At 51.3% G+C, this 24,956-nt stretch overlaps 2 protein-coding genes and 1 long non-coding RNA gene across 12 annotated transcripts in view; 2 read left to right on the plus strand and 1 right to left on the minus strand.

Annotated features, from left to right (window-relative positions):
- Window positions 1-5,001, plus strand: part of LOC113621634 (uncharacterized) — a 30,652-nt gene extending 25,651 nt beyond the window's left edge. For both annotated transcript variants that reach the window (XR_003433242.1, XR_003433243.1), the window contains exons 7-8: window positions 3,002-3,073; window positions 4,963-5,001. This is a non-coding gene — a long non-coding RNA (uncharacterized LOC113621634). The remainder of the gene's footprint in view (window positions 1-3,001; window positions 3,074-4,962) is intronic.
- On the minus strand, window positions 2,448-12,600 carry LURAP1 (leucine rich adaptor protein 1). The gene is made up of 2 exons (XM_027108669.1): window positions 12,202-12,600; window positions 2,448-3,079 (listed from the first exon to the last, which is right to left on the minus strand). The coding sequence occupies exons 1-2, from the start codon at window positions 12,397-12,399 to the stop codon at window positions 2,558-2,560; spliced, it is 720 nt and encodes a 239-aa protein (XP_026964470.1). The 5' UTR covers window positions 12,400-12,600; the 3' UTR covers window positions 2,448-2,557.
- POMGNT1 (protein O-linked mannose N-acetylglucosaminyltransferase 1 (beta 1,2-)) lies at window positions 7,248-24,941 on the plus strand. Of its 9 annotated transcripts, none has more exons than XM_027108641.1 (22): window positions 15,728-15,847; window positions 16,316-16,485; window positions 17,095-17,209; window positions 17,345-17,463; window positions 18,146-18,211; window positions 18,302-18,415; window positions 19,196-19,343; window positions 19,506-19,604; window positions 19,761-19,888; window positions 20,233-20,303; window positions 20,533-20,608; window positions 20,804-20,887; window positions 20,977-21,018; window positions 21,228-21,286; window positions 21,601-21,673; window positions 21,756-21,884; window positions 21,969-22,094; window positions 23,020-23,084; window positions 23,260-23,304; window positions 23,671-23,806; window positions 24,054-24,163; window positions 24,263-24,937. In XM_027108641.1, the coding sequence occupies exons 2-22, from the start codon at window positions 16,366-16,368 to the stop codon at window positions 24,348-24,350; spliced, it is 2,013 nt and encodes a 670-aa protein (XP_026964442.1). In that variant the 5' UTR covers window positions 15,728-15,847; window positions 16,316-16,365; the 3' UTR covers window positions 24,351-24,937. The 9 variants fall into 9 exon arrangements, with proteins under 9 accessions (XP_026964440.1, XP_026964439.1, XP_026964444.1 ...); XM_027108642.1 differs by having other exon boundaries at window positions 15,737-15,847; window positions 19,196-19,313; window positions 24,263-24,941; XM_027108646.1 differs by lacking the exon at window positions 15,728-15,847 and adding an exon at window positions 16,803-16,863 and having other exon boundaries at window positions 16,376-16,485; window positions 19,196-19,313.
- Window positions 24,942-24,956: the final 15 nt, after the last annotated feature.

The following is a 24,956-nucleotide window of genomic DNA, read 5'->3' on the forward strand; positions in this document are numbered from 1 at the left end:
TCTGGGCCTACTCACCCTACCTTCCCAGAAAAATAGTTGGTCCAAGATTGATCTTCCTTATATCTGTGGTCCATATTAATGCACCCTTTACCCAATCCTGGTCCAAGGGTCTCTTTCCTCAGAGCCTGTGGCTCTTTCTCTAAATATCGAGCTGCCTCTCTAGGGTGGGGTAAGAACCTATTAAAACAGGGAGAAAATTGCTTTCAGATCCTTTGGGCTTGGGTGGTGACAGGGTGGGGTGGGGAAACAGTCTGGCCAAGTGATGGAATTGTGGGTGGACAGGCAGGCAGGCGGGCGATCTGGGTTCTTTAACCTGAGCATTGTCACAGATTTACCATGGGTGACACTGGTAAAGTCTCTGCCTTCTGTAGGCCTGTCTCTCTAACCTGTCTGTGCAATGAGAGGGCTGGTCTTCTTTAAGGCTATATTTGAGCCTGAAGGTTTCACCCAGCTATTCCAGCAATGGTGCATAATGGTCACAAGAGGGCGGACAACCTCTTCAGCTCAGAAGTTTATAGATTAAATGAATAAGCAAGCTTTGAAAAGGAATACAATAGTTCCAAGTGGAAAGGTAGTTACCCATAAGTCACCACAAAATGGCAACAGAGTCAGGGTATTGGGAAAGGGTATTTGAATTCCCAGCCTAAGGGGAGGTCAGGAGCCCCAAGACCTAGAGGGGTAAGGAGAGGGCTGGTGGGCAGCAAAGAAGAGACTTACAGATATTCTTTAGAGATTTCAATCACTTTGAGAGGAGAGGAGGAAATGTATTGCCCCAAAAGGATTGGGGTGGGGGGTTGCAGAACCAGACTTGAGGAGTTTAGGGGAACTGGAGATAATCAACTTGGCTTCCGTCCCTTCCTCAGCATAGAATGAACAGTAGAGAAATTGCAGGAGTTATTCCAGGATTTGAGGAAGACTCCTCCAACTCACGAGGGCACAGCAAATAGGCAAGGCTCACCTGACATCCTTTTTTCTCCTTTTTGCCTTCCAATAATCTAGTTTCAGGGCCCAGGAAAGACAGGGACCAACATAGGGGCAGTTACCTGGGGTTCAAAGGGTTAACCTCCAATAATTCATATTCTGACATCAGCCACAGCCTTTGTCCCCACCCTCTCTCTGGGCCTGTCCCTTCCCTGAGCCCCAGGTTGGCAGGTTCCCTGAGTCCCTCCTTTGGTGTAATTCACTAGGGCCCTGGGATCCAGGCCCAGAGCCAGTGCCCTGCTCCCTCAGCAGGTCCAGGAAGTCTAAAGCTGGCTCTAAGGGAGGAAGGAAAGCAGCTTTTCCCTCCTATTCTCCCCCCTCCCAGGATGTGGGCCCTAGGACCAAAGAGCCTCTGTCTTTCTCTGCCACACCCCCCATTGTAACCTAGACAAGGGGATTCCTTGTGTCCTGGCCTCAGGCTGGCATCCTAGTAACCAAATGGTGGAAGGTCTGGGGCAGGATGGGGGCAGGGGAATCACAAGATCTGAGAAGATACCTCCCCCTTTTGGAGATTCTGGTACACCCCAAGCTTCTCCTCCCTCTGGCTCCCATCAGCGTTGGAGAGAGAAGGCTGAGGGACTCATCTGCATATAAAAGGTCTGAGGCCCAAAGTGGAAACCGAGAAGGTGTGGAGACACAAAGGCTGAACCTCCTGGCGGACAGATTTGGAGCCAGAATACAAGAATGGGGGCAACCCAGGGACAGAGTAAGACAGGGGACTGTGGCAGGGCAGGCCAAGCAGACTTTTGAGAGCTGTAGATGGAGGCTCCTGCCAGTTTCCTCCCTAAAAGCACAGATATAGGAATGCTGGCAGCAGACAGGCGTGTGGTCAGAGAGGAAGTGAGAATCCCTAGGATAAAATGAGAACTCCCTGTTTAAATACTAAGAACCTCTCTGAGAAGAAGTACAAACATCTGACTGAGAAACCTTCCTGCGAGGAGGGTGGCATGTTCCCATTCACAAGAAGTAATGGTAGGGAGAATAAATGATATGGTCTCACTTAGCAGCAGGGGCTCAGACACCCCTATACTGACCTATCATCACTAAAAGACTGGTACAGAAAGGCTAATCCATCCTGGCAGGAAATGACATCACTCACCAGACAGGAAGGGGTGGCTCTACCAACCCCAAAGGCTTCTGGGAGGGCCAATCCATGGAGGGTTGGCCTTGAATGTCCATGACCCTCCACAATCCTCCATCTTGGCCAAGAGGGGAGCCAAGGCTGCTAGATGTTGGGTGAGGCAATTATACCCCCATCTCTTCATAAGTGATCTCGCAGGGATGCTAAACCATCAAATCCCAGTTGGGAGGAAAGGGGAAGAGATACCATCACACCTGGAGCCACAGGTCAAGCCTCTAGAGTCAATGTATCCATGAAAATAGCTCTAGGGACCCAATAATTGAAGGATAAAGGCAGAGCCTCCCCAGGGATCAGAGAGATGGTGAGGCCAGGTTTCCATGGTAACTGATTTCAATGCAGCCTCTTCCTAATCCCAGATTGAGGGAGAATAAATTTGAGGGAGACCAGGGCCGAGCGATGAAAGAGCCATAGGAGTACAAAAGGGTGGAAGAGTTGTTACAGGAAGGTCACATCATCCTGGCACTGGCCCCAGTACCAGTGGGTCTCAAAGCCCAGCTTGGTACTCTCATCCTCTGGTGGCTCAGGAGGTCCACCTTGGAGCCCCTCCCCTGGGGGCTTCCACACAGCCCTCAAGCTTCCTAGCCTGGTGGCTGTCAGGTCCACCTCAGTCCTGGCCCTCTCCCCGCCGGGTATAGCCTTTGCCCAGTCCATCTCGGGACGGGGAGCCCCGGGGGGGCCCTGTTCATCCAGCTCGCTGGGGGCTACTGTGTCCAGGAAGCTGCCAATGGAGACACTGTCCAGTCGGTCAGTGGAGCTGGTGTCTGGCAGGCTGTCCCAGCTGCCTCGCCTTGAACGGCCTGGGCTCCCGCCTGTCAGGCTATATTGGCTGCTGGTGAGGCTGCTGCAGTGGCTGGTCAATGTCCCCCGCTCCTCCAACAGCCAGCGCACTGCCTCAATGCCCTCGTTCAAGGTCACCAGCTGCTGTAGGATCTTCACATCGATGGCTCGCAGGTAAGCCTAGGGGAGTGGGAGAAGGAATCAGTTCCAGGTTCTGGGCCACGGGTTTCCGCAATGTTTCTAGAGGCCTCTACCTTGTGATCCAAACAACTATGCTTCAGTTTCAAGAAGCATGGAAATAGAATGGTTTGGAGTGTAGGCTTTAGAAGCAGAGAGACTGCTGTTTAAAATCTCAGCCCTACAACTGATTAGCTGTATGACTGTGGGCAACTTTCTTACCTTCTTTGAGCCTGGGTTTCCTTGTTTGTGAAATAGGGTTAGGTCACTCACCTCACAGGGTGGCTGGGAGAATTTTGTGATGTTTTTTAGGCACTGAGCACTGTGCCTGGTACAGAGTAAAATCTCAATAAGTGTTAAGTATTAAAATCCAATCCTACTGAGATTTGAACTTCACAGTTAGGGTATTAACTATTGAACCAGTCCAGATTCACCAGTAAGACTTAGAAGCAGTCATCCGAAGAGTAGCCTGGGGCTTCCCACTGGTGGCGCAGTGGTTGACAGTCCACCTGCCGATGCAGGGGACACGGGTTCGTGCCCCGGTCTGGGAAGATCCCACATGCCGCGGAGTGGCTGGGCCCATGAGCCATGGCCGCTGAACCTGCGCATCCAGAGCCTGTCTGTGCTCCGCAACGGGAGAGGCCACACAGTGAGAGGCCCGCGTACCACAAAAAAAAAAAAAAAAAAAAATCCCCTGTTCAAAGAGTAGCCTGATAGGCAGCCAAGTGTTAATTGGGAAGTAGACTGGGCCAAAATGAGGCAGGAGCTGGGGGGGTAAAGAAGGCACTAACCTGGTCCTCCTTCAGGATGTTGGTAGCAGCTGCTGTGGAAGGGAAGGGTTGGCTAGAGCTTCAAAGAGTCAGAATCTCACTGGCTGGGAATTCGGGGCTTCCCTTTACTATACACCAGTCTCCTTGTCTGCACTGGGAGTAAGTTTGACTTACTGGGTAATCTCTAGGGTCCCTTCTAGCTCAGATGCACTGAGTTATCTTCCCCAAGCACAAGTGTGAACTTGTCGCTCCCTTGCTCAAGAACATTTTCAGGCTTTGCACTGCTCTTAGAGAATAAAATCTAAGCACTTTAGCAGCAGGTCTTCAAAAGCCTGTCATAATACAGCTCTTGCCCATCCCTCTAACTTCACCTCTAGGATATTTCTGTGGGAACCCCAGGTCCTGCCACACACAACTTTTAAAATTTCATTTTATTTAGCTTTACTTTTTTTTTTTGGCCACACTGTGCAGCATGTGGGATCCCAGCTCCCCGACCAGAGACCAAACCTGCAGCCTCTGTAGTGGAAGCATAGAGTGTCAACCACTAGACTGCCAGGGAAGTCCTAGGTTTACCTTTTTTTAAAAAAAATATTTATTTATTTGGTTGCACCAGGTCTTAGTTGCAGCAGGCAGGCTCCTTAGTTGTGGCTCATGGGCTCCTTAGTTGTGGCTTGCTGGCTCCTTAGTTGCAGCACACAGGCTCCTTAGTTGTGGTTCGCTGGCTCCTTAGTTGCGGCTTGCCAGCTCCTTAGCTGCAGCATGCAGGCTCCTTAGTTGTGGCATGCAAACTCTTAGTTGCGCCACGCATGTGGGATCTAGCTCCCTGACCAGGGATCGAACCTGGGCCCCCTGCATTGGGAGTGCAGAGTCCTATCCATTGCGCCACCAGGGAATTCCCTACCTTTACTTTTAATAAAAGTTATAGATGCACATAGATTAAAGAAGCAAACAGTTCTCAAAGATTTATTATGAAAAATAACAGTTCCCCCATCCTAGTCCTAAATCCCACTTTCCAAAGACAGCTACTATCGCTTTTTTAGCTGTTTATTTTGGTACTTACCTTCTAATTCCCAAATAACTACTTATTGATTTTTTTTTTTCTTTTCTGGTACACAGGCCTCTCACTGTTGTGGCCTCTCCCATGGTGGAGCACAGGCTCCGGACGCACAGGCTCAGCGGCCATGGCTCACGGGCCCAGCCACTCCGCAGCATGTGGGATCCTCCCGGACCGGGGCACGAACCCGTGTCCCCTGCATCGGCAGGCAGACTCCCAACCACTGCGCCACCAGGGAAGCCCTCTCTGAATGTTTTTTTAATAACTTCCTGTTTTTGTTCATGGCTGCAATATTATCTCATCTCTTTAAGGATATAATTAATGATTGTTTAAGTTCTTATCTCCTTGAATTATCTCCATTTTATTCAAGTCGCTTTTTTCTGTTTGTATAGGTCTATATAGTTAAAGGGCTTCATCAGATGTCTTACAATCTTTAGCTGCTGCTTATACTTCAGAGTGGTCTCTAAAAAGCTGATGGAAACTCTCTGTGCCTGAGGCTTGCCAGCTCTGAACCTCACTAAGGGTTATTTTGCTAGGATGTTTGATTGGGTAAGGCCTGTAGGTAGTACCTTGCGTGTGTGTGTGTGTGTGTGTGTGTGTGTGTGTGTGTGTGTGTGTGTGTTTTTCTTGGGTTCATCACATTCACTATATTATACCCGTCTAGAGAGTATAATGTAAGCAAAGCTGCCAATGTTCTGGGAGCCAAGTAAGGGAAAGGCTGGGAGGGGTATTACATTAGCATTTAGTATATTTTAATTTAATCCCTCTTGCTCTCAAACTTTGCTTGGTGTCTCCCAACCTGGAGACCTTTGGTTCTATTATTTTTTAAATATATATTACTTGATAAATGTTTATTGAATTATTCAGGAAATAACTGCTTTAGTCACACCTACAGTGATAAGCCAGAAATCAGACCAACTTTGTACACTGAGAAAAATATAGGCACTGGAATTAAACAGACCTGGATTCAAGTTCCAGTTTTGCCATTAATGAGTCATATGAAATTGGAATATCTTTTCCCTTTAAACCATCATTTCTTCATTGTAAAAAGAGGATACTATCTAATTTAAAGGTTTATTTTCAGAAATAGAAGGAGCATTAACAGGCAGAGCATACTGCCTGACAAGTATTCACTAATCAATAAATGGTAGCTATTTGGCTTTACATATTACTATGGTTAACTTATCTACTATGGCATAAGCACAGAAAATTTTGTACCTGAAATTATTTGTGTTTTTGGAAGAACATCACAACATTTGGAAGAATATTTGTTGACTTCAATTAAACAAATGATTATTGGGTACCTGGATTTTCTAATAATTACAAAGATAATGGAGAAACTCTCCCTGCTTAACAGAAGCTTACAGTTTCAGTAAGGAGATGTGGACATAAATAACTGAAGTACCACAGACTGCACAGACTATTAATGACACAGGATAAAAGAGATCATCTTCAATTATTTCGTGCTGGGGACAAATTTATTAACAGTGAAACCATGTAGTCCATGACCAAACTAAATGTATTAAACAAAATTTTTCTTACTAAAAATGCTTCTCCTGCTTTGTTTTCTCCCCCCTTCCTTTCCTCTTTCCTCCTTCCTTCCCTCCTTCCCTCCCTCCCTCTCTTCCTTCCTGCCTTCCAGTCTTCTTCCCTTCCCCTTCCTCCCTTCCTTCTGTTCTATTCTTTCCAAAACTTACATTTCCAGTTTTCTGCGATGATAAAGGAGTTCTGGGCACTTGGTTGCCCAGTTGGGGAGGGATCCTTAGAGTATGATTTTTTTTTTTTTTTTTTTTTTTTAGTATTTTATTTATTTAGTTTTTGGCTGCGTCAGGTGTTAGATGTGACACGCCAGGATCTTTGTGGCGCGGGCTCTTCGTTGCAGTGTGTGGGTTTCTCTCTAGCTATGGCATGCAGGCTCCATAGCACATAGGCTCTCTAGTTGTGGTGCACGGGCTTAGTTGCCCCGCGGCATGTGGGATCTTAGTTCCCCGATCAGGGATTGAACCGGCGTCCTCTGCATTGCAAGATGGATTCTTTTTTTTTTTTTTTTTTTAAGATGTTGGGGGTAGGAGTTTATTAATTAATTTATTTATTTTTGCTGTGTTGGGTCTTCGTTTCTGTGCAAGGGCTTTCTCTAGTTTTGGCAAGCGGGGGCCGCTCTTCATCGCGGTGCGTGGGCCTCTCACTATCGCAGCCTCTCTTGTTGCAGAGCACAGGCTCCAGACGCGCAGGCTCAGTAGTTGTGGCTCACGGGCCTCGTTGCTCCGCGGCATGTGGGATCCTCCCAGACCAGGGCTCGAACCCGTGTCCCCTGCATTAGCAGGCAGATTCTCAACCACTGCGCCACCAGGGAAGCCCCGAGATGGATTCTTAACCACTGGAACACCAGGTAAGTCCCAAGTATGATGCTTTTTTTAAAAAAAATAAATTTTATTTATTTATATTTGGCTGCGTTGGGTCTTCGTTGCTGCACGCAGGCTTTCTCTAGTTGCGGCTAGTCAGGGCTACTCTTCGTTGCAGTGTGCAGGCTTCTCATTGCGGTGGCTCCTCTTGTTGCAGAGCATGGTCTCTAGGCATGTAGGCTTCAGCAGTTGTGGCTCACGGGCTCTAGAGTGCAGGTTCTGTAGCTGTGGCGCACAGCCTTAGCTGCTCTGCGGCATGTCGGATCTTCCCGGATCAGATATCAAACCCGTGTCCCCTGCACTGGCAGGTGGATTCTTAACCACTCTGCCACCAGGGAAGTCCCTTTTTTTTTTTTTAAATATTTTCTTTTTTTTTAAGATTTTTTATTTGTTTATTTAATTTATTTTTGGCTGCATCGGGTCTTCAGTTGCAGCATGCGGGCTCTTCGTTGCGGCGTGCAAGCTTCTCTCGAGTTGTGGCACATGGGTTTTCTCTCTCTAGTTGTGGTGCGTGGGCTCCAGAGTGCGTGGGTTCTGTAGTTTGCAGCACGTGGGCTTTCTCGTTGAGGTGCGCGAGCTCAGTAGTCGTGGTGCGCGGGCTCAGTTGCCCCGCGGCATGTGGGATCTTAGTTCCCTGAGCAGGGATTGAACCTACGTCCCCTGCATTGTAAGGCGGATTCTTTACCACTGGGCCACCAGGGAAGTCCCCTGAGTATGATTCTTTTTTTTTTTTCCCAATTTTATATCACTAATATAAATGAAAACCAGTATTTTTTTTTAATTTATTTATTTTTGGCTGCGTTAGGTCTTCGTTGCTGCACGTGGGCTTTCTCGGGTTGCGGTGAGTGGGGGCTACTCTTCGTTGTGGTGTGTGGGCTTCTCATTGTGGTGGCTTCTCTTGTTGCGGAGCACAGGTTCTAGGCGCACGGGCTCAGTAGCTGTGGCTCATGGGCCCTAGAGCACAGGCTCAGTAGTTGTGGCACACAGGCTTAGTTGCTCTGCAGCACGTGGGACCTTCCTGGACCAGGGCTCGAACCCATGTCCCCTGCATTGTTAGGCGGATTCCCAACCACTGCACCACCAGGGAAGCCCCCGAGTATGATTCTTAAACAGACATTCATCAACCCTTTTGTGTTCAGCTCTATTTGCACCCTCAGATCTAGAAATATCTGAGACCAACTCCTGAGACCTTTGAGGTGCAAAATGGGTTGCTTTTCAACTTTCCTCATTGCTGGCTTGGAATTCAGCTTTTTTCAAGTCTACTAAGTTAGTTACTACTCTTCCTTCTGCTTTCAGCTTCCAAAATTTTGTTCCTGTCATATTCTCTCCTGTTCTTGTCATAATGGCTTCACAGCTTTAAAAATAATCTTTCTACTGGCTTTTAGTGGAGTTTCAGGGGGGGAATGGAGGTAAATGCATGTGTTTAATGTGCCACCTTGAACTGGAATTCCCACTGACTTTATTCAAGTCACAACTCAAATGCCACCTCCTCTAGGAAGTCTTCCCTACACTTCCTTAAGGTGGAATTAAGCCATTCAGTCATGGAACAATATTTATTGAGTGTTTCTTATAGGCATGGCATTGTGTAGATAAAGCAAGAAAAGACCATTTCTTGCCCTCAGAGAGTTCACAGTCTAGTGGGTTAAGATAAGACAATGACACAAGCACTTAAAATTCAGTGCAGAAAATGCCAGGGGATGCAAATGCTGCACAGAGAGCTGTGGGTACCTAGAGGACCATAACCAGAGTAGTAAGGAAATGCTTCCTAGAATAAAGGACATGAGCTGAGACTTGAAGGTCAAGTGGGACTTAGCCAGACAAAGCCATGGAGAGTCATTCCAACCAGAAGAAACAGCTTGTCTTCTCCAGTTCAGTTGTGCCTTTCCAGAGCACAAATCTGACCATGCCACTCTATAATGAAGACTCTTCCAGGAAGTCCTCCCTGAGTTCCAACAGCACCTGTGCCAGAGTGGCTAGTCTGTCTCTCTCTTCCTTAACCCAGACTATGAGCTCCCTGGAGCAGCAGGTCCTGCCCAGTTCGTTTATGGTGCTTAGCCTAGGATTGGGTAGGTCAGATTCAGTTCTATGATTCTCTTGTCTATACTATCCTTGGTCCCTCTGCTGGTCCCAGGGTTCAGGGGGCTGGGTTTTATCATGTTGGCGGCAAATGAATCTGAGGACCAGATTCTATAGTCCTGTGACAGTGGGATTCCCTGACTGTGAAAGCATCACTGCCCAGAATAGAAGAAAGCAAGGCTTTCTTGCCAGAAAAAGAAACAGTCATTTCACACCATCTCTTTGGAAACAGAAAGGGGATAAACAGCTCAGGAGAGATGCAGCCTCAGAGGCCACTCCAACCCAATTCTCTTTCCAGGGGGATTCAGGTTCCCCATTCTTCCCTTTAACATGTACACACCAAACCCTCTGACCAGCCCTAAGATCACAAGTATGGCTCACTCATGGCTCAATCTAAATGAAGCCCTGGGATAAAAGCCTACAGATCTCAGTCCTAGCTCCCTGGTTTTAGAATGAGATTCCCAGACTATTGTTACCCCTCTCTCCCCTCGCCCTCTCCCCCAGGAGGTAGAAAAACTGAGGCCAAGAGAGTCAGGGCTCTGCTTAAGATCACAAAATTATTCAGGAGCAGGGCCAGGACTTGAACCCATGCCTTCTCTCTCCTTGCCTAAAGCTTTTTCTCAAACTGCTCTGTGGGGGTGGGTTGTCATAGCAACAGTTCTCTGGGTGGGAGGATTAAGTAGGGGAAGTTGCCATTGTTTCCCCTTCCCACAAATCCCGGGGTCTGTCTGGTTCAGTCAACTTTTGGGGAGGGAGTAGTAGGGGAGGGAGAGGCCTAGAGGCAGTGATGACCTTGGCCTCAAGGGCAGGACTGCCCCCTCCCTGCAGGAAAGCTGAGTGAGGGACAGTTGAAGGACAGTACTTAGAGGGCTTGGACTAGTTCTGCCACAAGCGGCTCCAGGGGAAACCCCCTGCCCCACCCTTGTCCCCCTGGGTGCCACCCAGTGTGTAGGGCAGAGTGCATAAAGAAACCTAAGATACCTCTGCTGAGGAGGGAGAAAGGAATGGAGTAGGAGTCCGTGGGGCACATAGGGAGCCTCTCCCTGTGCTGGACCCCAGAAGGCTCCCTCCCTTGAGTTCTTCATGGGCAGCCTCGGGCCCCAAGCCAGGCTAGGTCAGGAATGCAGAGAGACCCAATCAAAATTAAAATGTACCCCTTAAAGTTTATGAACAGGTAATCTGCACCAAAGAGAGAAAAGAGAGCCAGAGCGACTAGGCACGGCTCCCCCCAGTATGAGCTCAGGCAAGCCCCTTAACACCTGCAAGCATGTTTGCTCTGTGAAATGGGAAAATAATGACTGCTTTTCTCACTCCAGTGACATGAAAGGCATTTAATGCATCTGGCACAAAGCAGGTCTCAACGGTGAAGATGTAAAGTGTAGGCAAATCACCTGGGTTCAAAGCCTGGCTCTGCTTTTTACTTTCTGTATGACTTGGGCAGTTACTTAACCTCTCTGTGCCTCAGTTTCTTCATCTATAAAATATCACATACCTAATAAGTCTCTGTGAGGACTAAGAGAATATCTTGTAAAATGTTCAGCATGATACCTGGCACATGCACTTGGTGAAAGTTAGTTTCCAAAGCAAGACATTCTAAGTTAGCTCTTTCTGGGCCCTGAGCTAAAGTTTGTACAGTGAGGCAAAGCCAGACCCCTCCCTTAGGTGGGCACAGTTACAGCCCTGCTCTGGAGAATTTGGCAATAGCTTCCGATCTTCAAGGCCAAGTGCACATATGGCATTCAAATCCTTCCCCCAGGGAGCCTTTCCTGATTGCTTTGCCCACAAATCTCTCCTCCCAGCCTCTCAGGCTGTCAGGTAGCGCCCATGACCTCCCTCCCAAAGGCACCCCCTCCACACACACACACACACACCTCAGCCTGGCACAGAGCTGGGCACAGTGGGGCTCCAGGAAGACCTGTTAGCTGACACACTCACTGTGGGCTCCTGGTTCTGTGCCAGAAAGTGGCTGGCAATTCCTCAGTTCCCTAGAATTGGCCACAAAGTGGTGGCAGGTGTAAATCACCCCCTTCAACAGAACCAGGGCCCTAGGGAGCCTGGGAGGCCCCAACTGCCCTTTTGGCTCTGAATCTAGACCAGCAGCAACAGGGAAGGGGTTGGGTGCCTGTTTTCTCCTCCTCTCCCCAAGGAAGTGCAGATGAGATGCAAATATCCAGTGTACTTGGGGGTTGGTAGGAAGGAGACTGAGTCTGCAGTGATGGGACCAACACGGCAGGTGCTGTTATTCTGTGTCTGCTAAGGTTCTAGGAACTTTCAAATATTTTAAGTGGGTGTGGGGGAACGTTGGGGAAAGAGGATGTTTTTAGTGGCCCTAGCCCAGGCAGTTTTCGCCCAAATCTCTTCTGTGCTGAGTGTTGTGGTGGATACTGGAGCCTCTGAGGAACAAACCCTGGGCCCAGTTTGCAAGAGGAGAAAAAACTGGTTGCCCTACAATGGTGGCTGGGGGCAGAGGTGGCCCCAAAGTGAGGCGAGAGGGGGAAGATTTGTGCTGTGCTAGGTTCTCAGTGCTTCCCAATCCTCACCTCTCCCCTCCCAATTATTTGGCAAAAAAAAAAAAAAAACAACTGAAAAAACCCTGAGCCTCCCACCCCAAGTGCTCAGGGCCCATCAATACTCCACTCACCCTTCCTGGGGAACGCAATTAATGGACCCCAGGGCTTAAAGATTGATCTGATAGGAATCCTGAGGACTTAGGTGGGGAATATTAACTCCCTCCTCTCCAGCCCAACTCTGGGGACGCGAGTCCATCCCTTCCGGCCCCATGCTGGAGACTCCGTGCCCCTGGCCCGTGTAGACCACACTCACCAGCTCCATCCTCAGCGCCATGATCTTGTCCCCCAGGCTGTGGCCAGTGCTAGGCGCCCCCGGGAGCAGCAGGGCGCCAGAGGTTCCCGGCTCCCACTCGCCTCGCAGCCCGCGGAGCAGCCCTTCAGGGGTCTTCCTGCCCACCTTGCCCTCCACGTCTCGCAGGTCAGGCGTCTGGGACTCCGCAGTCCCCTCCATGCGGGCCTAAGCCTGAACAGGGTTGGGCGACCGGACGCCGGGATCCCGCTCCCAGGGGTCCTCCTTTCACAGCAGCTAGTGCAGAGCGGAACCGGTGGGTCCCCGCCCGCGCTGTGTGGGGGCGGGAGGAGGGCGCCGTAACACTCAGAAAAGCCGCGCAGAGGGTGTGTATGTGTGTGTGTGTGTGTGTGTGTGTGTGTGTGTGTGTGTGTGTACATTCGAGTGCTGCGCACACACCTCTGGCTCCGGAATGGGTGAGGCTGGGCGATGCTGGATGTGCACCTGAAAGAGCTCAGCGCCTTCTCCTGACTCTGGCTCCGGAATGGGTGAGGCTGGGCGATGCTGGATATGCACCTGAAAGAGCTCAGCGCCTTCTCCTGATTCCGGCACTTAGTCCAGCCAGGCACTCAGCAGGTGCCCAATGAATGTTTGCTGAGTGACGTTAAGCATCCTCAGTTAGGGAAGTGGGATTTTAAGGAACATTGGTAACAGAACTACAGAGGGTTTTGGAAGGCTTCCTGGAGTAGAGGAGCTGGATCTAAAACAGTGCTTGGAATTTAGCTAGCCACTGATACACACACACATCCAGTGTAGCCACTAAATGTAGACTAAAGGAGCAACCAGTATTGAAGCCGAAGAGGGCTACATCATGCTTGATCTTGTAAACTGATGCTTCTTAAACTTGACTGCGCATACATGAATTATCTGGGAATCGTTAAAATGCAGATTACAATTCTGTAACTCTGGGGTGGGGCCTGAGATTCTGCATTTCTAACAAGTTCCCTGCTGATGGCCATGCTGCTGGTCCAGGGACCACACTTTGAGTAACAAGGTTATAAAAGATGGTTCTAAGGTGCTGGGATTTTATTCTATGGGCAATGATGATCCCTAAAAAGCATTTTATGCTTTGGCTTGATTTTGTTTTTCTTTTTTTTTGCGGTACGCGGGCCTCTCACTGTTGTGGCCTCTCCCGTTGCGGAGCACAGCCTCCGGACGCGCAGGCTCAGCGGCCATGGCTCACGGGCCCAGCCTCTCCGCGGCATGTGGGACCTTCCCGGACCGGGGCACGAACCCGTGTCCCCTGCATCGGCAGGCGGACTCTCAACCACTGAGCCACCAGGGAAGCCCCTTGATTTTGTTTTTTAATCCAAGTAATTCCAGCCCATGGTTACAGAAGGATTTATAATGAAAAGATAGTTACCGCAACCTATTCTTTCCCACCTCTAGTCCCACTCCCCAGAGGCAACCACGTTCAGCTATTTTTTCCTGGTGTTTATACTCATAACTCCACAATAGACTTATACCACTATGTCTTAATTTTAAACATTGTCTACTGACTTCCTATTATGATAAATAAGATCTACCTCACACTCTGTATTTCCTTCTTCCATTGGCCCTATACATTTCTATCATTATTTTTTAGCTTGTTACCTTTGTAATTTTAAGTAACCTACTTTTCCTTAGTATGCCTTGAACCATGGAAGGGTTTTAAATCAGAGATTTACAAAACAGATTTGCCTTTTTGAAAAAATACTCTGGATTTTGCAAGGAGAAAGAATTAAAGGGGTAAAAATCTGGAGTCATGGAGACCAGCTAGAAGATAAGAAACTAAAATGGCCTGGACAGCGGCTGGTGGTAAGGTTGGAAAAGAATTAGACCTGAATGGAGGAGGACTCTTTAGGAGGTAAGATTGACAAGACTTGGTGACCAGTAACATTCATTTGTTTATACTGGCATTTGATAAATATTTGTCCAGAAAACGAATGATTTCAAAAAATATTATGGAGAATCTCCTATCTTCTAGCCGTTGTATGTGGTACAAAGAATACAATGGTGAGCAAACAGACCTGGACTGGTTGCTGGAGAGAGACAAGGAATCGAGGGTGACTCCCAGCTGTTTGATCTGATGCCATTCATGAAGGAAGGGAACACAAGAAGAGGACTGGGAGTGAGAAGAGTTGATTCTAGCAGGAGCTATGTTGAATTGGAGGGACCTATGAGAATGTCCAGCTGGTAGTTGAACACAGGTCCGCCTGGAGCTCAGGAGAAAGGCTAAGTCTGCAGATATGAGTTTAGGAATCTAGATGGTCAGAGAGCTCATGAGAGTGGATGAGATCTTCTGTGGAGAGGGAGTTTGAGGAGAGAAGAGGGTCAGGGAGGAAGCCTGCGGGACACCTTTCTAAAATGCCTTTTAAAAATGTGTTGGGATTTCTTCTATTCTAACACATACTTATTAGGAGAAATCACTGATTGCCTCAACTACCGAGACAAGCACTGTTAACATTTTGGGGATACCATCCCACCATTTCAGGAAGCAGATGGAATATGGAGAGCTCAAAAAAAATCTAACCTATCTTCTGGCTTCTTCTGTCTCCCTTTCATCTGTTATCCACAAAACAGTAAATGTTCTCTTAAATTGGATTATGTTGCTTCCCTGCCTAAAACTGTGCCATGGCTACCCACTCACTTCAAATAAGCATCACCGTCACCTAGAAACTTTTTCGAAATGCAGTATTCTGCTCTGCCCCAGACTCCTGAATCAAAAACTCTAAGAATGGGGCCCAGCAATCTGTTTTAACAAGTCCTCCAAGTGATTCTGATGCAAGCTAAAGTTTGAGAACCACTGTGTTAAGCTAAGTGCTTCACATGTGTTAAACTCTATAAGTGTTATTATTGTCAGTATAGTGAGGGGTTAAGAGTGGAATCTGGAGCCAGGCTGCCTGGGTTTGAATTCTAGCTTTACCAACTTCATGATATTGGGCCTCATTTTCTTTGTCTAAAAGATTGGGATAGTAACAGTACCTACCTCATGGAGTTGTTGTGGAATTAAATTAGTTAATATAGTAAGATGCTTACTTAGAACAGTGACTGCCATGGAGTGTCATATGAGGTCATACTCATTTCACAGAGAAGGGAACCTGGGCTGAGACGTGAAGTGACTTGTCCAAGGTCTAGGTGGGTGGTAGAACCAGGTTTTCAATTCCCCCGTAGTCTGCAGTGGCCTCGCATGCTCTAGACCTGGGTGCAGGCTTGCCCAAGCAAAGGGAGGGGTATCTGGGTCCGAGGCCTGTAGCCCCTCTGACCCTGGCGTGCCCTGCGGTCTACTCCAAGGCTCTAGGACTCCGACCCCAATCGGGTTTGCCACCACGCAGTGTTGGGAGCGGGGAAGCTGCTCTCCCCCAGCCGCCCACCCGGCCAGCAAGCTGCAAGGCAGCCGAGGCACCGAGCACTACCGCTACTCGCTGGGGGAAGACACCAGCCACCGCCCTAAGCGCCTCCCGCCGCCCTCTCACCCCGCGGCGGCGGCGGCGGCGGCGGAAGCGGGGAGGCGGGCCGCCCGGGCCGGGGCGGGGCCGCGAGCGGCATGGAGGAGGCGGAGGCCGCGGAGCGCCGGGCCGAGCAGTGCGGGCCCGAGCGGGGCCCGAGCGGGGCCCGGGCCCCCTGAGCCGTGAGTGTCTCTGGGCGGGGGTCCGGGAGGGGTGGCATGGCCGGGGCGAGTCCCCGAGTGCTGGGGCGGCCCAAGGCGCGGGAGGAGAAGAGCAGGGCCAGATAGGAGGGGGCGAGGGCGGAAGGGGGTGGAGAATGGGGGGGGGGTCGCTGCCCTTCGCTCACCCTAGGACTAAGAAGGCCTGGGGCTTGGTTCTTTTAGGGACTGATGAGCCTTGAGAGCCGATTATTTGGCCTCCAGCCTTGGGACAATGGGCAGTCCTGTCAGTTTCCCCAGCCCCAGGGGAGTTTCCAGGTGATCTGATCCCTCTGAAGGTTTCCTTTCCAGAGAAGTTGAGCCACTTTTCCCAGGTCACACAGCATGGATGCTGCAAGGATGAGTTACTGGGGGGTTCTCCTTCATCTCCCCAAGAAAGCATCAGACTTTGGGAGGAAAACTTTACCCCACATGACCCTCTGGTCTCCTCAGATTCCTGAAGGCATGGGTTGGCCAGGACAGTGGTGACCCCCCAATCCGGCATGGACGACTGGAAGCCCAGCCCCCTCATCAAGCCCTTTGGGGCTCGGAAAAAGCGGAGCTGGTATCTTACCTGGAAGTATAAACTGACCAACCAGCGGGCCCTGCGGAGATTCTGTCAGGTATAGAGGTGTCCCATACCTCCCAGGGGCTCCCTCCCAGCTTTACCCCAGCCTAGACTATGGGTACTGGAACCTACCTTGGCTGCCCCCACCCTGGAAAGAGGGTGGGAAACCTCTTTGTCTCGTGTCCCTACCAGGTAGTGGGTTGGGTCCAGAGTTCTGGAATCAGAACCCAAGTACAACCTCCTAGGCTTCTGACAAACCTGAAGTTGGATCAGGAAGGCTTTGCCCAGGACCCACACCTGTCAGGCAGTCAGGGCTAGGACCCAGGTCTTCTGATCCCCAGCGTGGTTCTCTGGGACTGGCTCCATCTCTAGGAACTAATTGTGGAGGAACCAAGGGAATCAAGGCTCAAATGGAAGAATACAGGAGTTCTGGGTAGGGAGCGCCCTGATGAAGGGGGAAGGGTCAGGGGAGGGTCCCTGAAGGAGGTGGTCGTGAAACTGAACCCAGGTCTGGGGGAGTAGAGCTGGTCAGACAGAGGGAAGAGAGGCAAAACCTCACAGGTTCTCCCTGTGTCATCACTTCAGCCAGAGCCCTCCTTTCAGCAAGACGTGCAGTGATCTTTAGGGGGTGCCCCTCTTTAGTTGTCCCCACCCCTCCCGTCAGACAGGAGCTGTGCTTTTCCTACTGGTGACCGTCATTGTCAACATCAAGTTGATCCTGGACACGCGGAGAGCAATCAGCGAGGCCAATGAAGACCCGGAGCCAGAAAAAGACTATGGTAGGACCAGACTGAGGATGGGATTGGTGGTGGAGGGGGCGTCCCCTGGGATCCTGTGGCTGAAATGATGGGCAGATCCCAAGGGGTGAGACACTGCTGGAGGGACTATCTCCATGACCTGTCACACACCCACAGATGAGGCCTTGGGCCGACTGGAGTCCCCACGGCGCAGAGGCAGTGGTCCCCGACGGGTGCTGGATGTGGAGGTATACTCAAGCCGCAGCAAAGTGTACGTAGCAGTGGACGGCACTACGGTGAGTGGGCTGGTGTCTAGTGTACGGTCACTGCATTCTACTTACGGTGTGGTCTGCTGGCTCTGGGTCCACTGCCCGAGTGGGAACTGCAGCTCTGCCAGTTTCTAGCTGTGTGACTTCGGAGGCCTCAGTTCCTCATCTGTAGACTGGGACTAATGATTTCTGCTTGTCAGGATTAAATGTAAGCTATGTGAACTGTATTATATGTAGTGGGATATTATCAAAAGTGATCAGTAGTATTAGTAGGCAGTTAATTCAGTGATTTATTTATTTCGTGGTCCCATTTATTTATTTATTTCCTGGTCCCTTCTTTGGCTTCGGTCTTGTCCTGGACGCTGGGAACCTGGAGGTAGTCAGCCCTGGCCCTACTTTGAGGGGTCCATCTGTGAGACGGTGATACCTCCAGCATGAGGCTGAGATAGTCAAGGGCTCTAAGAGTCGTGAAAGCTGGCGGGGGGTCGGGAGGTGTTGTAGAAAGATGGGATCTCTTTTGATGGGGGTGCTATGGAGGCTTCCTGGAAGAGATGGCCTTCAGGCTGGGTTGGAAGAGAACTGTGTGAACAGAAGCAGAGGAAGGAGGGGAGGTTTTGTTTCATGCAGCTGTTTTTTTTAAGTGCCCATAAGACAGAGAGACCTCAAATGCCAGAGTGAAGAGTTTGACCTTGTCTCTGCTACCCTGTAGGTGCTGGAGGATGAGGCCCGGGAGCAGGGCCGGGGCATCCATGTCATCGTCCTCAACCAGGCCACGGTGAGGTTCTAGGGGTAGGGGACCTAGAGGGCCAAAGCTGAGCCCTCCTTGCTGGTGACACTAACTCATGAGAGGTGTGTCTCCTGCCAGGGCCATGTGATGGCAAAGCGGGTGTTTGACACGTACTCGCCTCATGAGGATGAGGCCATGGTGCTGTTCCTCAACATGGTGGCACCTGGCCGAGTGCTCATCTGCACCGTCAAGGTCAGTGACTCTGCCTTGGCCCCATTCCCAACACCCCTAGCTCCAGCCCTGCTCATGGCCCTGGGTTCTGTGCCCCTAATATGGCATAGTGGCAAGAGCCTCTGGAGGAAGGTGACCAGGTTCCAATCCTATCCTTGTCAATGGAGAGCAAGACAGAGTCCCTACCCTTATGGAGCTTACACCAATAGGGCAAGAGCAACAAAAAGCAGCCAAATAAATCTACCATGTCAGGAAAAGATAACTTGTATGAAGAAGAAAATTAAGCAAGGGAGACAGGGTGATGGGGGTGCATTTTAGAGAGGGGAGGCCTCTGTAAGGACAAGACCTGTGCACAGAAAGCTGGAGGAAGTGAGGAGTGAGCCATGTGAATATCTGGAGGAAGAGCATTCTAGATAGAAAGAATGGCAAGTGCAAAGGCCCTGAATTGGTAAGGTGCTTGGTGTGGAACAGCCGGGCTGCCAGTGGAGCTGGAGTAGAATAAGGGAGGGGAGGAGAAGGGTGATGAGAAGAGGGCAAGGAGGTAGCAGGGGACAGAGGTGCAGACTGTGTGGGATCATGTTAAGGACTAATTAGCCTAGTGACCTTGGGTGATTCTCAGAATCTGTCTAAGCCTTTAATTATCTGTGAAATGATAGAAACCACAAAGGCTTGTTGTGATAGTTTAATGAGCTAATTTAAGTAAAAGGTTTTACATGGTGCTTGACATGTAGTTAGTGTTCCCTGATGCTAGGTCTGCTGGAGCTGTGCCAATCAGGCTGACCACCTTTTCTGGTCTCCCAGGATGAGGGCTCCTTCCACCTCAAGGACACAGCCAAGGCTCTGCTGAGGAGCCTAGGCAGCCAGGCCGGCCCTGCCCTGGGCTGGAGGGACACCTGGGCCTTCGTGGGACGAAAAGGAGGTGCCAGGACCGTAGGCCATCCGCCCTGTAGTATGAAGGGGCTGAGAGGAGCAGAACTCCAGGAGATGGGGTGGGCTGGGGGCAAATAGGAGTCGGTGGTGGTAGGCTGGATGAAAGTGGGCCGGGAGATGGGAAGAAGCTCCAGAACTGCAGCCTGGGCCCCCATTGCCCCTCATTTCTGCCCCCTGCCAGGTCCTGTCCTCGGGGAGAAACATTCTAAGTCACCTGCCCTCTCCTCCTGGGGGGATCCAGTCCTACTGAAGACAGATGTGCCGCTGAGCTCAGCTGAAGGTGGGGTTAGCGGGCGCTGGGCTCCAGGGCAGTGCATGGGCTGGGGATAGGCATTTGGGTTCTCTTCACGGGACTCTATTCTTGACTGGGTGCCTGGTGTTCTCCAAACCACACTGGCCTCATGCCCTCATCCTGTTGACCTCATCCCTCCCTCAGAAGCAGAGTGCCACTGGGCAGACACAGAGCTGAACCGTCGCCGCCACCGCTTCTGCAGCAAAGTCGAGGGCTATGGGAGTGTGTGCAGCTGCAAGGACCCCACACCCATCGAGTTCAGCCCTGACCCAGTGAGTGGGGCCTTGGGCAGCGAGGCCCGGACTCCTTCCCAGCTTGGCAAGGGGCCCCAGGAAAGGTCCAGGTTGGGCTTTCCCTGCCCCAGCCTGGGAGGGAACCGGGAGCTGAGGATTTATGCTGAGCTCTGAAAGACGGGGCGTCTTGGTTGTGGGGAAGGAGCAGGCCATGTGAGCGAAGGCCTAGAGTTGGAGTTGGGCTGAGTGTGTGGAGGGGCCAGGACAGGGAAGACCCTCTGCCTTTTCCCTTGCGTCTCCCTCTCCCTCAAGACTCTTCCCTGGGTGGGGATCCCAGTTTGAAGAGAGAGTGAGGCAAGAGCTGAACACTATTTGTCCCTCAGCTCCCAGACAACAAGGTCTTCAATGTGCCTGTGGCTGTCATTGCGGGGAACCGGCCCAATTACCTGTACCGGTGAGCCTGGGAGGGGGCTGTATCCAGCACTGAACAGGAGGGTGCTCAGTGGTGGGAACCCGAGGCTCATGTACCTGCAGGGGGAACTCTTGAGGTGGGCGGAATGGAAACAGATTCTAGGTGCATTCACCTTTGGGGGTGAACATGGAGAATCTGGGCCCATCTGTAAGCACAGGGGAGTCCTGATTTGGGGGGACAAAGAGGCCTAATCCAACCCTGGGCTCCCCAGGATGCTGCGCTCTCTACTCTCAGCCCAGGGGGTGTCTCCCCAGATGATAACAGTTTTCATCGACGGCTACTATGAGGTGAGTGGGGCTTGGGGGCTTTGGGCAGAGCAGAGTGCAGGGTTGCTGGTGCTGAGTAGCAGTGATCACAGAGGACTGGCAAGGGAGACAGCCCGGGCAAGGGCCACGAAATGTGCAGGGCTTGGCGTGTCAGAGCCTACAGGGGTGGGCAGGGGGCGGGTGGCTCACATGATGACCAGCGGCCATGCCCCTTAGGAGCCGATGGATGTGGTGGCGCTGTTTGGTCTGAGGGGCATCCAGCACACTCCCATCAGCATCAAGAACGCCCGTGTGTCTCAGGTACCGCCTAGGCAAGGATGGAAGGGGTGGACACCTGGCCCCACTGTCCACCCCAAAGCTCATGTGCCCTATTCCTACTCCCCACCCAGCACTACAAGGCCAGCCTCACTGCCACTTTCAACCTGTTTCCGGTGAGTAGTAAAGACAAAACTCTTGGACCTAGAGAGGGGAAACATGGGCATAAGTCTGGTCTTGTTATATAGCAAGCTCTTCCTCTCTCTGGGTCTCATCCTCCTGATGTGGAAAATGGGGGTAGTGCTGCCTGAGAAGTGGGATGGAGGTGGAAGAGACGGGATGAGAAAGTCCCCCTTGGGATCATGTTGTCCCCCACCCCCTACAGGAAGCCAAGTTTGCTGTGGTTCTGGAGGAGGACCTGGACATCGCTGTGGATTTTTTCAGGTGAGGGAAGTGTCCCTCCATGCAGCTCCAAGCTGTGTAGCCTCTGTGCATGACTGGGTCTCCAGGGAGGAAGGCAATGAGGGGTCTTGGAAAACTTTCCAGAGGAAGCAAGCTCCGAAGTGGGGAAAAAGCCTGAGCAAAGGTGGGCTGGTGGGGGTTGGGGCTGGAGTAGAGAGTAGAAAGGATGAATGGAGACAGTGGGGCTCTGGGGGAAGGAGGCATGACTCTGGAGTCCCATCTCCAGTTCTTCCAGCATCACTGTGTGACTGGGTTTGTCCTTGCCCCTCCCTGAACCCCTGGACCCTGCCTCTCAGTTTCCTGAGCCAATCCATCCACCTGCTGGAGGAGGACGACAGCCTGTACTGTATCTCTGCCTGGAATGACCAGGTAGGCTGAGTGGCCAGGGGTCAGCTGCGGAGTTGGTAGAGGCCCCGAGCTAATACCTCCCATCACGGCCCCCTGTCCCCAGGGGTATGAACACACAGCTGAGGACCCAGCACTGCTGTACCGCGTGGAGACCATGCCTGGGCTGGGATGGGTGCTCAGGAAGTCCTTGTACAAGGAGGAGCTTGAGCCCAAGTGGCCCACACCGGAAAAGGTACCCTGGCAGGGTAGGGTGAGTGGGCTGAAGTCCCCTACCAGCTTGGAACCTCGTAACTCTCAGAGTCTTCCATGCCCCCAGCTCTGGGACTGGGATATGTGGATGCGGATGCCGGAGCAACGCCGAGGCCGAGAGTGCATCATCCCTGACATTTCCCGGTCCTACCACTTTGGCATCGTTGGCCTCAACATGAATGGCTACTTCCATGTGAGTGGGAGGCAGGGGTGTTGGGGCATAGGGCACAGTGTGGTAAAAGGGGCAAGAACATGGACTCGAGCGACCCCAGCTCTGCCACTCACTAGCCATGTAGCCTTAGGGAAATTACTTACCTTCTTTTGCCTCAGTTTCTTTATTTGTGAAATGAGGATAAAAATACTCCTACCTCATAGGGTTGTGAGGTTATGAGGTTTAAATGAGTTAATATGTATAATATGTTTTGGACTGTAAACATTATATAAGGATTAGCTGGTATTATTTTTATCATTACTATTTTTAGCACTAGACTGTGGGTGTGGGGAGCATATTTCGGCTGCCACGCACTCGTCCAGCCCAGCAAACTCTGCCCTCTCCTGTCCTTGCAAGTGCTGAGGCCTAAGCCTCAGCCTGAAGTGAACAGAGAGGGCCCCAGGTCCCCACCCCTTCATCGCTGTGTCCAAAGGGCCACTCCCCAGTTATAGCCAGGGAGGCCTTGAGACAACCCAGTGTAAAGAATGGAGAGTTTCCAGCTTGGAACCTCCTAGAAGCCAGAAGGGCCTTCAGAGGCTGATTACTACAAGGCCCCCACTCATCTCCGAGAGGGACGGGGAGTGACCTCATGTCCTTCACCCTTAGTACCTTAGTCATAGCAGTTTTCTCCCTCCCAGTCCAGCCTGTCCCTTTGCAGGGGCCATTCCTGGCTTCTGTGGCCCTAGAACAGCAGGCCCAGGGAGCGCCACTGGGGACAAGGACTAGCTCAGGGGTCAGTAGCATGAGATGCCAGTATGAGCATGAGCTCTCTGGCAATGGTGGAGCCAGAGGGACCTTTATAGATCTAGGACTTCATTTGTGGGCCTCGTGGATGTGTGGTGGGTCAGCAGGCAGGTGTGGGCCAGACAGTGTAATGCCCTGATTTTCACCTTCACGTCCGTTCCAGGAGGCCTACTTCAAGAAGCACAAGTTCAACACGGTTCCAGGTGTCCAGCTGAGGAACGTGGACAGGTGGGGGCTGGGGACGGCCAAGGGGAGGATATTTAGGGGCCTTGATAACCAGTGCCTGACAGGCCCTACTAGCCCTACGGTCTGTGTGTTTACCCCAGCCCTGCTTCCCCCCAATCTCCATGTCATCCCTTGAGGGGCTACTCCCTCCCCTGACCCATTTCTCCCTCTCCTTTAGTCTGAAGAAAGAAGCGTATGAAGTGGAAGTTCACAGGCTGCTCAGGTATGGCCTAGGGCAGTGGGGTATATGAGGCAGGGGGTAAGGAGAAGTCAATACTGGGAGTCTTGGTCCCATAATTTGTGGGGCCCACTGCAAAATGAAAACCAGGCTCCCTTGTTCAAACATTATTAAGTGGGACTTCCCTGGCAGTCCAGTGGTTAAGACTCCACACTCCCAATGCAGGGGGCACGGGTTTGATCCCTGGTTGGGGAACTAAGATCTCATGTGCCGTGGCCAAAAAATGCCAAAAAACAACAAATGTTAAGAATTCCAAGATGGCAGCAGTAGAGCATTAAAAGCACAGGGCCTGTGTGACACACTCATGAGGTAGGCCCTGTCTTGGCCTTTCTCCCCCACTCCCTGCTACAGTGAAGCTGAGGTTCTGGACCACAGCAAGAACCCTTGTGAAGACTCTTTCCTGCCAGACACGGAGGGCCACACCTATGTGGCCTTTATCCGAATGGAGAAGGATGATGACTTCACCACCTGGACCCAGCTTGCCAAGGTGCCTCAATACCACACCTACCCCAGGAATACCCCTCCCCAAGATACAAGGAGCCTTTCTGGAATCTTCCACCTCAGAACCTTCTCTTCATACTCTCAGAGCCTCTCTTCTAAGCCCCTTTACAAATCCATATTCTTGAAGATGCTACCTCTTGCAAACTGAGGAGGCTGCTGAGGAGAGGGGGTTGGCCAAGGGCCCTCCCCACAGCTCTCCGACTCTTGCCTTTGCCCCACCCCACCCCCACCAGTGCCTCCATATCTGGGACCTGGATGTACGTGGCAACCACCGGGGCCTGTGGAGATTGTTTCGGAAGAGGAACCACTTTCTGGTGGTGGGGGTCCCAGCCTCCCCCTACTCGTGAGTGACTCTATTCTGTCCTTGGAAATGGAAGACTAGTGGGGTTAGGGGACGTAGCTAATGACCTCCTCCCTATTCGTTTTCCTGTTATCTTCCCAGAATGAAGAAGCCACCATCAATCACCCCAATTTTCTTGGAGCCACCCCCAAAGGAGGAGGGAGCCCCAGGAGCTGCAGAACAGACATGAGACCTCCTCCAGGACCCTGCAGGGCTGGGTACTGTGTGCCCCCAGGCAGGCTAGCCCTTCACCCAATCCTGTAGGGTTTTGTAGACACTCTCAGGGGCTGGGGCTGGTTTGTTTTTAACATGAGACTTAATTACTAACTCCCAGGGGAGGGTTCCTCTGCTCCAACATCCCTGTTCCTGAGTTGGAGGTCTATTTATTCACTTCCTTGTCGGGAAAGGGCAGGATAGTACCTGGGAATCTTTGGGATCCCTGGGCAGCTGATCCTGCCCTTTGTATACTCCCTCCTCCCAGGCCTGGCTCAGAATCTAACCTATTTATTGACTGTCCTGAGGGCCTTGGAAACCGGCGGAAGCCTGTAGGGCCTTGATTTTTTTTTTTGGACTGGGGTGCTGCCCTGAGGGTGGGGCAGGCTCTTACTCAGGAAACTGCTGTGCCCAACCCATGGACAGGCCCAGCAGGGGCCCACCTGCTGATGCAGACTCACTCAGAGACCCTCAGACACTGAACCAGGCCTCTTTCAGCCTCCTCTTTGTCCAGATTTCCAAAGCTGGATGAGGTGGTCATTGATTAAAAAAGGAGAAAAGCTCTGGGGATTGTCTTGTGACT

The sequence above is a fragment of the Aethalodelphis obliquidens genome, unplaced genomic scaffold (assembly GCF_003676395.1).
Source record: "Aethalodelphis obliquidens isolate GAN/ISIS:26980383/991018 unplaced genomic scaffold, ASM367639v1 scaffold9, whole genome shotgun sequence".
NCBI classification, from domain to species: domain Eukaryota; kingdom Metazoa; phylum Chordata; class Mammalia; order Artiodactyla; family Delphinidae; genus Aethalodelphis; species Aethalodelphis obliquidens.

What these genes read in the sequence shown, in the direction of transcription:
- POMGNT1 (XM_027108639.1), top strand. Translation starts at nt 16,366, where the DNA reads ATGGACGACTGGAAGCCCAGCCCCCTCATCAAGCCCTTTGGGGCTCGG. An exon ending in ATCGCTGTGGATTTTTTCAG is followed by an intron (nt 21,287 to 21,530) that starts GTGAGGGAAGTG and finishes TCCCATCTCCAG; the next exon opens with TTCTTCCAGCATCACTGTGT. An exon ending in TCTCTGCCTGGAATGACCAG is followed by an intron (nt 21,674 to 21,755) that starts GTAGGCTGAGTG and finishes CCCTGTCCCCAG; the next exon opens with GGGTATGAACACACAGCTGA.
- LURAP1 (XM_027108669.1), bottom strand. Translation starts at nt 12,399, where the DNA reads ATGGAGGGGACTGCGGAGTCCCAGACGCCTGACCTGCGAGACGTGGAG. An exon ending in TGGCGCTGAGGATGGAGCTG is followed by an intron (nt 3,080 to 12,201) that starts GTGAGTGTGGTC and finishes CCACTCCCCTAG; the next exon opens with GCTTACCTGCGAGCCATCGA.